The sequence below is a fragment of the Oryctolagus cuniculus genome, chromosome X (assembly GCF_051225735.1).
Source record: "Oryctolagus cuniculus isolate XC-2025 breed Fujian yellow rabbit chromosome X, ASM5122573v1, whole genome shotgun sequence".
Classification (NCBI taxonomy): domain Eukaryota; kingdom Metazoa; phylum Chordata; class Mammalia; order Lagomorpha; family Leporidae; genus Oryctolagus; species Oryctolagus cuniculus.
In genome coordinates, this window is record NC_142888.1 from 3,588,937 (window position 1) to 3,602,241 (window position 13,305).

At 46.0% G+C, this 13,305-nt stretch overlaps 1 protein-coding gene across 3 annotated transcripts in view; it reads left to right on the forward strand.

The window, feature by feature from the left end:
- NHS (NHS actin remodeling regulator) overlaps positions 1–13,305 on the forward strand; it is a 379,159-nt gene that overhangs the window by 317,719 nt on the left and 48,135 nt on the right. For all 3 annotated transcript variants that reach the window (XM_008272397.5, XM_051827613.3, XM_051827614.3), the window contains exons 2-3: positions 6,249–6,401; positions 10,885–11,018. In XM_008272397.5, the coding sequence (XP_008270619.1) occupies positions 6,249–6,401; positions 10,885–11,018 (287 nt within the window). The remainder of the gene's footprint in view (positions 1–6,248; positions 6,402–10,884; positions 11,019–13,305) is intronic.

A 13,305-nucleotide genomic window follows, 5' to 3' on the forward strand; every position in this document is an offset into this window, starting at 1 on the left:
GCCATTTAGGGAGTGAACCAAAGGATGGAAAATCTTTCTCTGTCTCTCCCCCTCTCTCTGTAACTCTGACTTTCAAATAAATTTTTAAAAACCTTAAAAAAAAAATAAGTAGGCCTGTTCTTTCCAGGAGAGTGGCGGTCATGCATTTTTCTCAAGGTCTACATCAGCTCCTTTCAGAGGAACCCAGTGACCATGTCCATGATGTCAACACATCACTAGGAATCAAAGTCTGGACAATCCCATTATCTCCAGGACTCAACACGGGAGTGAACTAAGAGCAGTCTAGAAAGACCTTTCACTACCCATGAGCATTTCCTATGATGGCATTTGTTTTCAGCAGTGGGGTTTTTTGATGTTGTGTATGCCTTTCTGGAATACAACAGACCTTCCAAGCCTCCTGCTAGGCAATTTCTGGAAGATTCATTTAATTCTCTGTTATACATAAAGCCATGGATGATTCAGAGAGACTAGCCGTTCTGAATCTTTCATTTTGGTTTTGAAAAGCACTAGATACTTCTTGTGTGGCAGCAAGTTCACTTTCCCCCTCCCACCACAGTCATCCTTGGCTTAGTTTATTTCAGTATTGGTTTGAGAAAGGCAACAGCTTAGAAGCCGAACAGATGATTTCTATTCTGCTTACCAGGTATATGACTGTAGACTTTCTCACTTATTCTGAGCTTCTGTTTTCTTATCTATGAGATGAGGACAATACTCTACTCTTTTAGTTGTGTGTGTCATTACATGATGAATATAATGCTCCTGGGTTAGAGCTGGGCATGTGGTTGGAGCTCCCTGTGAGAGTTTATACTCTTCAATGGAAGAAGTGATATATCCAAATGATCTTCTTCCTGTTGTGAGTGGCTGAAAATGAGCCATAGGGCCCTGATTTCCCTTGTAACCCTGCCATTGTCTTCCCCTTCCTCGGAGAGCAGCAACAGAGGGAAGGCTGTGATAAGACAAGGCAAGTGACTGACCCTAAAGAAGTAGATAAAATAGTTGTAAGGCTATCAGCTTTCCATTTTGTTCCACTATTATTTCTATTGCATAACAAATTACTGCAAACTCAGCAGCTTTAAAACAACACCCATTTATTAACTTGCAGTGTGTGTGGATCAGGAGACTGGGTGTGAGTTAACTGGGTCCTCAGAATCCCACGGGGCTGAAACCAAGGTGGCAGCTGGGACTGTGTTCCCATTTGAGGCCTGAGATCCTCTTCCAAGCTCATTGACTATGGGCAGAATTCAGTTCCTTGAGGTTGCAGGACTGAGGATTTCAGGTCTTGGAAGCTGCCTGCCATTTCCTGTCAGTGTGGGAGTTGGCTTCTCTAAGGCCAACAGGAGAGTGCCTCTGCTGCTTCTTGTCTCTTGCAGGTTCACCTGATCAGGCCACATCTACCTAAGATAATACTTTCCCTTCTGATGAACTAACTAAAAGGCATCTGAGTAGGGACCTTAAAATGCCATTTGCCATGCAATGTTACGTAAGTCACAGGTTCTGCCCACACTGAAGAGGAGGGAATTGTATAGGCAAGTACTTGAGAGGACAGGAATCTTAGGGGCTGTTCTAGAATTCTGCGTACCAGAGAGGGCTCCTGGATGTACCTAAAGAAATACAGGAAAAAACTTCTTTTTTTAAAAAAAATTATTTTATTTATTTGAAAGTAAGAGAGATGGGAGAGAGACAGAGAGAGAGATCTTCTACCCACTGATTCACTCCCCAAATGGCCACAAAGGCCAGGGGTGGGCCAGGCTGAAGCTAGCAGCCAAGAGCTCAATGCAGGTCTCCCATGAGGGTGTGTGGGCTCAAGTACTTGGGTCATCTTTTGATGCTTTCCCAGGCCATTAGCAGGGAGCTGGGAAAGTGGAGCAGCTGAGGCATGAACCAGTGTCCATATGGGATGCTGATGTCAATGGTGGTGGTTTGACCAGCTATGCCACAATGCCGCCCCCGGGAAAACCTTTCTTGGTTCTCTGTATTGTTTATATGAGAACAAACATTATTCAGTCACCCTGCTGTCTTTCATGGCTCAGCCATGGTGAAATTGGTAGAAAGGGAGGAAAAGAGAACCTGAAGATGGGGCCCTCAATGGCTGTGATGCAGTGAGCTGCTGAGTGAATGAATGCAACTTTGAATTGTTTCTTAGGAAAAAGAATAGATTTTTTTTCAAGAAGGAAAATAACATAGTTTTCCCTGGGCAAGCTCCATTAGTGTCAGTCTGTCTGCTTGCAGCAGACACAGAAGAGTAGTTACTGCTCTTTGACCAAAGGCCATAACTGAGAGTATAGGCATTCAACAGTTCTCCTTCCCTTCCCACTCGAAGAATAGACAGCACTGTGGCAAAAGAAAAAAAAAAAAGTCTGCCTGCTAATACTGGGCAGAAATCTGTTATGGTTTCTCAGTGGAGAAAGGAAGAGATTTTGGTTAGGGAAAGGTGAGGACCCACGGCCCTTAAGGCTGCTGTTGGGAGGGTTGATTTTTCCTGGGAACTGTGACGTGGCTGCCCATGCTGGAATTCACCTTTGCAACTGCAAGTCTGCAGTCCAGAGAAGCAGGCAGGGTGTAGCAACCCAGAGACGCAGCACAACAGGAATATGTTTAGGGCATCAGCAAAGAAAGAACACTAAACATGGTACTTTTCTTCCAGTTAAGTTTATATTCAATATCGAATAACGAGGGGAAAATGTTTGCCAAACGTCTTTGCGCTTATTTTATGATATGCTAATTTATTCTGAGATAAAGGCAGAGGTGGAAGAGTAGGGACTACACCTTTCGGGGTGTGGGGCCTTTGTGGTCTAGAGGTCTTAGACCATCCCTAGGAGATTCCTATACCAGAGGTCATTTCATCAGCAGGCTCTTCCCTTCCCTCATGTTGCCCAACCCCTTTCATGTCCACAAGATCCCAAGGTGTCATAAGAAAGCATTGTAAGTTTCTCAAACTTGCATGATGTTAAATAGACTATCTTGGGACAGTTTTTTTTTTTTCAAGTATATGCATTGCCAGGCCTCTCTCTTAGAATTTCTGCATCAAGTGATCTAGATCGGAGCCCAGGGATCTGCATTTTTTGACAACCACTATGATGAGTCCTTCCTTCAGGCTGTCACTAAGGTAAATGGCAGGAATTCAGCTTTTCCTACGAAGACTGAGAAGCGATGGGGCCTCCATCTGGTTTCTGAGGGGCTGTTGAGCCTAACACCCTGAGCTTCTGGTCAGTTGATGCTCAGGGAATGGAGGGCTGTAAGTCTTCCAGCGTAGCCGCGAGTCACCTGGGCCGAGCCCCACATCCTGGCTGCCACCTTCCCGAAGCAAATGAACCTGGGGAAGGGATTTCAGAAACCTCCTCTCCCTCTGGGACTGCCTCCTGAACTCCCTGTCCCTTCCTTCCACAGACAAGTCTGTGTTATGTCTGTGCTATGTTCCCTCTCCTAGCTGTCCCCGCCTGTGCCCTGTTGGGTGAGAGATAACCTCCACATCCAGGGAGAGGCTGCCGCTTTAGTCCACCTTGTCCCTGAAACCCAGCGTTCCTCCGTGGGTGGCTGGATAAATCCTCTGTCTTTAGAACTGCCCCCCACCCCCACCCCGCTGCCACTTCACATTTGAGGGAAGGGAAGCTCTGATCCAGACCTGGACTCCCCTCCCTACCCTAAGGCCTCCTACTCCTCCCATCTTGTCCCCAGGACTTAGTGACCCCTGACTGGCTTGCCAAACAGTTTCCAAGGGGAGAGTTGAGGTTATAGAGTAACTTGAAAAAGAACAATTGGTGCCTTGATTTTTGGGCTGCAGAGAACCCTCCCCTAATGATATTCCTCTGTACACATGGAGATAATCCTCCAATCTGTAACCCTTGAGCTTGAATTCTTAGGGATTAACCACAAGGGAAAATACACCTAGGTCAAAAAATTTATAATCTGCCCTGTGCCTAAAGGTAAGAAAATCTAATAGGCTATTTATAGCTGTTCTAGGGTTACATTGTCCAATACAATAAACACATAAGGCTATTTAAACTTCTTAGTTAAAATTTAATCAAGCTACAAATTCAGGTCCTCAGGCACTAGCCACATTGCATGTGCTTAACAGCCAATGTGGGCATTGGCTACCATATTGTACAGCACAGCTTACAGAATTACATAATCACAGAAAGTTCTGTTGGACATCACTGTTTAGAGGGATGGCACTTTCCCCTTGACCCGTCCATGTGATGTTTCTTTATATCTTTAAAACTCTGTTTGCTTCTGTTGGTGACTCTTGTGCTCATGATGTACTATGTTAGAAAAAAAATTAGTACTGAAGACTATACTAGAAAACAGAAATAAAAACTAAAATAACTGCCCCAGGGTAGTATTTGGGGACTAGGCATTGTGGCACAGCAGTTAAACTGCCTCTTGAGACATCCACATCCCATGTCACAGTGCCTGCATCGAGTCTCCCCTCTGCTTTTTTTTTTTAAGATTTATTTATTTACTTGAAATCCAGAGTTGCACACAGAGAGAGAAGGAGAGGCAGAGAGAGAGAGAGAGAGAGAGAGAGAGAGATGTCTTCCATCTGCTGGTTCACTCTCTGGTTAGCCACAATGGCCAGAGCTGCGCCAATCAGAGGCCAGGAGCCAGGAGGTTCTTCCGGGTCTCTCACATGGGTGCAGGGGCCCAAGGACTTGGGACATCTTCTACTGCTTTTCCAGGCCATAGCAGAGAGGAGGATTGGAAGTAGAGCAGCTGGGATTTGAACCAGCGCCCATATGGGATGCTGGCAATGCAGGCTCTACCCGCTACACTACAGCGCTGGCCCCAGCCCCTCTGCTTCTTATATAGCTTCCTGGGAGGCAGCAAGTGATAGGTCAAGTACCTAGATCCTTGCCACCAATCTGGGAGACATGGTTGAGTTACTAGTTCCTGGCTTTGGCCTGGCCCAGCCCTGGTTGTTGCAGAAATTTGGGGGTGAATCAGTGGATAGAAGATATCTCTCTCTGGCTTGCTCTCTTTCACTCTTATGACTTCCATATAAGCAAAAATTAAATTAATTAATTAATGAAACTTTCATAAAAGATAGTACTTGAGGAATAAGTAAGTATCAGAAAGTTGCATTTTTTCCTAGTTTTCTTTCTTCTATTCTCCTTCTAAAAGACATTCTCCATTCTTTTCCATTTTACTTTGTGCTTTATCTATAAAGGGTCTTGTTCCATGTATGGCACCTTAGACAAAGTGGTGGACTGATTTCAGAAAGAGAAGCGTCAGAGAAAAAAACCAGAAGCCTATTTGGGACACAAGGATAAATATTTGGGAAGAGCACCCCCCACACCCAAGTCACATACTGTGAAAAAGAGGAAAAGAAGCAGAAAGAGGAAATGAGACTTGGAGGAGTAGCGTGGGCCCAGGCTACGTACGTGGGCGTGGACAGTCAGGTGAAGCAGACTGGGCCAGTTCTCGCCACTCTTGAGGGTGCTGGACCGTCCAGGTGGTCAGGCTCTGTGCAGTCATCCTGGAATCCCTGTCCTCCTCGTTCCTGACACCTGCTTCCATAAGCATTTACCAACTCACGGGCAGTTTCACCTTGAGCAGTTTGTGAGTGTAGACCATAGAGGGCTCAGTGCTGGGTTTGATCTCTTGGGGAGGGGTTGCAAGAACTGCACTGTCAGAAGTTTCCTTCCCTTAAAACCCATCAGCCCCGGCCTGGTTTCTTTAGTGCTTGTACTCACCCCTGGGTGAGACCAGGGGAACTGCAATGCTTTGAAAGATGGCAGGCAATGAAGTCGCTCTGTGGCAGGCAGGATGAGATCTTGAGACCAGGGCTCAGAAGAGACATGAAGCAGAGCAGGGCATGAGCCAGACTCAGTGTACAGAACTATAATTCTGGGGGTGCTGCAGCCCAAAGGGGCAACCTTTTCAATTCCTTGACATTTCTTGGAAGGCAGGATCTCCATTCTCACCTGTAAGCAGGCTGACAAGGAGCTCGTCAGGGTTGATGAGCCACTGTGCAAGAAGTGAAAGTGTGGAGAGAAAATTAGTTGGTCACAGGCATCGTGGGTGGTGTCCTGGGTCTCCCATCCCTGGGCTCTGGAGCAAGGGCTGTCCCTATTGGTTTGGGCAACTTCAAACCTTTCTCCGGCCTTGAGTTAGTTATTGATGTGAATGCAGCAGCCTGGATTTCCACTCCACCCAGGCGCCATTCCTGCCCCACCTCTGCCCCAGAGTCTGCCAGATGCCTAAGTGAAAGCCACTGATATAACCTGCCTGCCTCCCTCTTTGTCTTGCAGCCGTCTCCAACCTGGACATTGAGAGTAAGCTGAGTGTGTACTACCGCGCACCATGGCACCAGCAGAGGAACATCTTCCTCCCAGCCACGAGGCCGCCGTGCGTGGAGGAGCTGCACCGCCATGCCCGGCAGAGCCTGCAAGCCCTGCGCAGAGGTGACTGGTCCTGGGTTTGGGTTCTCTATTCCATCAGTCCCGAGACCTCCGCTAGTTCTAGCAAATACTTTGAAGTCCCCCTCCCCTTTTTTTATACTCTAGAATGAAATCCATGAATAATTTAACGTATCTATACACATAATAAAAAATAGCAGTGTGGTCTCCATATGATTATAAAGAGGAACTGAAAGGAAAATTATTCATAATAATATGTATTTTGATATGCAAGTGCCCAGGCATGACTACACTGAAAGATAACATGAAGGAGTCAGATTTTGCACTTATCAGAAGTAACTTTGGGTTAAGTAAAGACCATCAGAAACAGTTACTAACAAGTAGTGTAGAGCAACAAAGGAGCCCTGAGGGGCAGGAGGACATAACCTCGAAAAGTGCCACGTTCAAGAGTAATGGTTCAGATTGTAATGGAAAGGGAATTCGGTTTGGCTCAGAAATAGGTTCCAGACTTTTCCCTTACAAGAGATTCAGATGGGACACTTGACTATTGCGTGGGACCTAGAATGCTTTGTCAATGACTGTCCTGTGCCTTGCAGGCTCCTGCCCGCTCTAACGATCAGAGCCCCCGCCTCGAAGGCTCTTTTGCGTCTGTTGCGAGTTAGTGAGCTGTCCCATGCCCCCATTCCACAAGCGGACATGTGGATGCCTGGAGAGATGAGAAAACTTGCTCAGGGTTGCACATAGTAGCTTAGGGACAGTACTAGGACCTCCTCACATACCACGTGCCATGGAAATAGGAATTTATATTCTGTCACAGTCCTAAGAAAGCCAGTGATAGACACAGAGCAGTCAAGATAAAAATGCAGCCTTTTCTTACGCTGATCACTTCTCAGTGCCTTGAGAGCATTCTGATTAGGGCAAGGAGACTGAAACTAGCACCTTCTGAGAGTCCCCTAAATTGAGTATCAGCAGTTGGCATGCTAGCTTTTTGGCCTGCAGATTCTTGCTACAGAGACATATGGAGTCTACAAATTCAATGTCTTTGTTCCAAATTCCTTACAGTCTTTTAAGGAATGTTATTTTGTGAAGTATTATAATGCAGATAAAATATTTTGATGCCATTATCAAATATGGAAAAAATAGGATCAATGTTTTCATCTTACATTTTTCCACATGTGTATGACTTCTTCCTGTTCCCATATCCTCACCTCTTCCACATAATGAAAGAGCTAACCTTCTAATCACTCTAAAGCAATTGGTTCTAAACATTTCCATTGGTTGTTAGTGGCAGATACTGTGAACACTTATAATGAAGAATGATGATTGGTATCATCTAGAAGTATCTCAGGTTGCCCTAGTATTCACTTCAATATAAAAAGTCTTTCTTTAGCAAGTTTTTCATGCAAGCTACCTTCCAGAAATCTTCCGTTCTACTCTTGCCACTCCGTTGCAGCCTGGGTTGGGCACCATTCCCATAATATCCAAGGCATCCTTCTATCATGCCACTTACAACTTTGCATCATGACTAACCACCATGGGCCTGTCTTCCACCATTTTTTTTTTTTTTGCTCTTTTTTTTTTTTTTTTTTTTGGACAGGCAGAGTTAGACAGTGAGAGAGAGAGAGAGAGAGAGAGAGAGAGACAGAGAGAAAGGTCTTCCTTTTTCCGTTGGTTCACCCCCCAAGTGGCCACTATGGCCAGTGCGCTGTGCTGATCTGAAGCCAGGAGCCAGCTGCTTCCTCCTGGTCTCCCATGTGGGTGCAGGGCCCAAGGACCTGGACCATCCTCCACTGCACTCCCAGGCCACAGCAGAGAGCTGGACTGGAAGAGGGGCAACCGGGAAAGAATCCAGCGCCCCAACCGGGACTAGAACCCGGGATGCCAGCACCACAGGCCGAGGATTAGCCTAGTGAGCTACAGCGCCGGCCTGTCTTCCACCATTAATCCAGGAGCAACTCCAGGGCAAGGATGATAGCTTATGAACTGATTCTATTCAAAGTGCTCAGCATGGCCAGACATAGAGAAGGGCCTCAAGGAATGTAGAACTGAGTCAACCTCTGCAGAAAACTGCTTGAGCATGGATGACACAAGGTGACTGCTCAGGAATCTGATTGTTCTCACTAAATATTTTCTCAGATCCCTACATTAGAGAATTTGAGTAATGTTAGCCCTTTAAATGTAATTATTTTTATCCCTTTATCGTTATTAATAAGTCCTCTGTGATTAGATTCTTCCAAATTCAACCAGATAACCCTGAGCTGCTTGTAAGCAATTGCATTTCAGTGCTTTGTCAGGTTTGGACTTAATGGCAGAACTGAAGAACAGCAAGTGGCAATATCAATTTTCTCTGAACTTCCTCCAGGGGGGTGAGAGAGGATATGGAGCCTCCTGGGGGCTTGGAAGGAAGACTGTGGAGCTGCGTCTTGCCCTGCACAGACTGGCTTGTTTTGTGGTTGACTCAATAGCAAATCTTGGGTGTAGTAGTTTTAATAGCACTGCAGAGAGCCATAAACAGGAATTATAGGCATCATAGAATTAAAAACATGCAGTGTAGAATTAAAATTAGAAAGTGACTTTTTTTTTTTAACCTTGTCCAAGAAACACAGTAGCCAAGCAGTGTGTTCATCAGTATGATCCACTTCTGCCATCTGGTGGCCGGGAGAAATACCAGCCTCTCAGACAACTGCTGGGCTCAGCCAATTCGGCAGCGAGCTTCCCTGGGGGCCCCCTATTTGGACAGCTGGAATAGCCTGGCTTCCACCAGGAGGGAGTGGAAATGAAGCATAGGCAAGTCAGACCAGTGGCAGCCACTCTGTGCTGCTTTTGGAGTCGGGGCTGGAAGAAGGGAGCTGGGGGACTGAGATTAGAACCCAGATAGTGACTACCTTCAAGAACTGCTTCACAGCAGCCCATCAACAAACCCTATTGAAGGCCAGACATCGCACTAGAACAATGAAGTATAGACACTGCCTACAAGGAATCCCTGGTGTAGAGGCGGAGACAAACAAGGAGCCGGGTCATTTCAATATAGTGATATGAGGAACCTGTATCTACACGGATTTCAAGTTATTTTCAATCTGATTATCCTTTTGATCTTTTTCTTAGAATTCTCTAACGTTCGGAGCCAATAATTGCTTTAAGTGATGAGATAGTTTATGTTCATAAAACAGAAAGAGGGAGAGTAAGGAGTGACTTTATCAATAATCCTGTTTTATATTTCCTTTTCTTTCAAGTTTTGGACCGAGGTCTAAGTTTTATTGGTCTAAGGGAATAGGGATCACAATTCTACTGCAATTCGAGGCACCAATTAGGTCAATGTTCTCTCCTCACCTGTAATAAGTGTTCTTAGGGAGCCCTAAATCTAGCCTGCCTACTCTGCCTAGGGCAAAGAAAGAGAGATATCTAAGATAGTGTGGGAGGGGAGCAATTGAATGGGTACTCAAGTTGATGCCCCTCTTCTAACTACTCCGCTCCTTCCACCTCTTCCTAACCAGCAACACGTGCATGCTACTTCTCTGTATGAGTTGAAGACTGGAAAAATGTTTCCATGTACTGCCCACTGTGAGAAGAGAAAAGTAAGGCTGGCACCAGAGGCAGCTCCTTTAACAAGGAAAACATCGATCTCAAAAAGCTGTCCTGAGCAACAGTGACTTTGGAGACAGCTTAGCAAACACTATTTTTGTGGTTTTGAGGGTTTTTCTGCGGTGAGAGACTCTTGAGCCAAGGAAGATGAGGAATAAAAGCCCTGATGTGTGGTGCTTACCCACTTTGGGGATGTAAATGCGCACCCTTGGGCCAGTGCAGTGGTGTAGTAGGCTAAGCTTCCGCCTGCGCTGGTTCTTGTCCTCGCTGCTGTTCTTCCAATCCAACTCTCTGCTGATGACCTGGGAAAGAGGTGGAAGATGGCCCAAGTGCTTGGGCCCCTGCACCCACGTGGGAGACCTGGAAGAAGCTCCTGGCTTTGGATCAGCATAGCTCTGGCCGTCGCGGCCAACTGGGGAGTGAACCAACAGACAGAAGACCTTTCTGTCTCTCTGTCTCTGTCTCTCTGTAACTCTATCTCTGAAATAAATAAATAAAACCTTTTTAAATAAAAATAAAAATAAAGGCATACCCCACGGCCTGTTTGTGGGTACCAAAGTTGAAAAAGCAGCTGGCAGCTCCCCCAGCCCGTGTGAGCTGGGCTCCAGCACCCAGTGGATGACCCCAGCACTGATGGGGACAAATCTTCCACCGTGGGCCTCCATTTTTTGTTTGTTTTTGCTCATGTTGTTTCCCAACCAGGCACACTGAACCCAAAAGTTCAAAGACTGTGAGATGAATCCCGCCCCCCAAATGGGTGTATCTAAGCCCATTAGTAGGAAGTGATGGTCAGAAGCCATTCGGAAAATCAGCAAAACAGTATTAATGAAATTCCAAGTTTTTTTTTTTTTCCAAATAAATAGCCTTTTGCTAATTCCCAAAGTGGAAGGAGAAACTGAGACTGCCTGGTGTTTTCCAGTCTGACTGCTTTTTCTGTCCTCTTCAGAGCACCGGAGCCGGAGTGACCGCCGAGAGCAGAGAGCTGCTGCGCCCCTGTCCGTAGCTGCGCCTCCACTGCCCGCCTACCCTCCAACTCACAGCCAGCGGAGGCGCGAGGCCAAGGAGCGCCACTTCCTCACGGTGAGCGCGCGTGCTGGCCACCAGCAGCCCTGGCTGGCTCCTCGGGAAACACGAGTCTGCCTTGGGACTCACTTTGCCACCTCCTGGAGGGGGAGGCTGAGCTGGCTGAGAGACCCAATCGTGAGCATTTGGGAACAAACATGTCCCCTTCATGGTAGGAGGGAGCGCCTCTTTTGGGGGGAATAAAACAGGTATACAGATTCATGTGGTGGTTGTTAGCAGAGTACGTAGTGCAGCTCAGGAATGATAGTTAAAGGCCCTAAAATCAGAAACAGAAGTCGCTTCGGAGAGGTCACTTCCCTTCCTGGCCCCCAGTTCTCTCATCTGTGAATAGCATCTGGCTCCTAGGGCTTGAGGAGTAAATGAGGTCAAGCAAGTAAAGAGCTCAGCGCAGTGGCTGACATGCTAAGATCCCCCTTGCCACATCTTTGATTACAGACCAAGGCCTGGTGTGGCTGACTTGGTGGGGTGAGCTGGGAGAGAACCCAAGTGGTGTGCAAAATGACCGCTTGAAGGTGAACTGTATCCCCAGGACACGCTTCCCTTTCGGTAAAGGAAGTTAGCTGTACCTCCTAATGTAACTGGCTCAGAAGCCCTGCAAACACCGTCAGCCCCCACTGCCAACACATCCCCGCACGTGTGGCTCCCAGAGCCTCAATGAGGACACATGAACACCACACACCTCCAGGTTACAGGACCATGGAAGGTTTCTGTGCACAGACCAACCCATGCTGCCTGCCTGGGTGTCTGTCCTCATGCTCTCTTATCAAAGTCTAGAGCAGCTAGAACAGTGTGGCTACGAGTCAAGGTGTTTATTTGAAATTAAATTAGTATGTTTGACTCTAAACCTTGCATCCTATGGGTTCTTCAATATGTAAAATATATGGGTCACATGGTGCAAAACTGCCAGCTGCGGATTGACTTCATTTAAGAGAATCCACTTGCTATACATATCTCGATAGGACCTTGAACCATCTTGGCTGATAGATGGACATTGTTCCCCCATGCAGCTGGGTGGGTGGCACCCGTGTCCTCCAGTGTTCAACAAGTGCATACTGGGTGCATGTCACATACTTTACAGTGCTGTCGTGCAGCCTCGGGATAAGAAAAGGAGGCGAGCACCTCTTGTGCCTTTCCAGTGCTTCAGATAAAGCAGTTACACATGCTAGTGATTTGTCATAAAGGCCCCTACTCGACAGAAATTCTTATTAAGCGCAAATCAGCTTGCTGAAGCATTTGCTTTTAATGAGGCATTCTCTGCATAAAAATGCTAAAAAATATCTTTTCCCATTCATTATAACGTGTTTTGTGGCTCATTAAGTTTGGATTCATTGTGGGGGGAGGTGAGAGAGAAGAATCGTGTTTCTAAAAATGACATAAAAACATAACCCTTTCTCATAATCTGCATGATTTTAGTAATATCAAAATAACAAGGAAAGGCTTAAATAATAAGGAAAGGCTTAAAATAATGAATGGCAGTGAGGGTGCTTCATTTACCCACAAACATGGGCAAGAGAGGACTTAGGCTACTTAGGTAAACTTTGGAATGTTTGCCCACCTGAAATGATAGTAGTTAGTACTTCTGACTAACTTGGGAGACATTTTAACTGTCTCATTTGTTCAGTTGAGTTTGGGTCACCAAATTCGTGAGAAGATTTGCCATTCAAGTTCTCTTTCTCAGCCCTAGCTGGAGCACGGCTCTGTGTATTAAGCTTACAAGGCTGTATGTTGCTCAAGGAGGTAATGCGGCTGAAGTCCTGTCTGACATCTTAAACAGCACATTGCTACTTAGACATTTTCTTAGACAGCAACTCTCCTTCTTTCCTCTAGGAGACTTAGGTAAGCCATTTTGTTTCTCCCTTCAAACAAGCGTTCCCAGTGAGATTCTCATGTATAGTCTTCCACACCCCTGCGGGCTGATATTGCACCTTGGTCATTAATGGCATAGACTGTGAAGCCAAACCGCCTGGATTTAAATGCCAGCTCTGCTATGCCCTAGTTGTTGAATCCAGGACCAGTTCTTCATGTCAGCATCTCAGTGATGAAAGTACATAGTACTTCATAGGTTTGGCACAAGGATTAAAGGTGTTAATATATGCAAACAGTACTAGATTTATAATAAGCACTCCATAAATATTAGTCATGATGATGATGATTTGCTGATCAAACCAGCGATAAGATCATAGGTATAACTAAGTTTAAATCCCGGCTCTGCAACTTTGGTTGTGTAATTTAGAAAATGTTATTTTATCTTTCTAAGCTCTGGTTTTCTTTATCAGTAAAATGG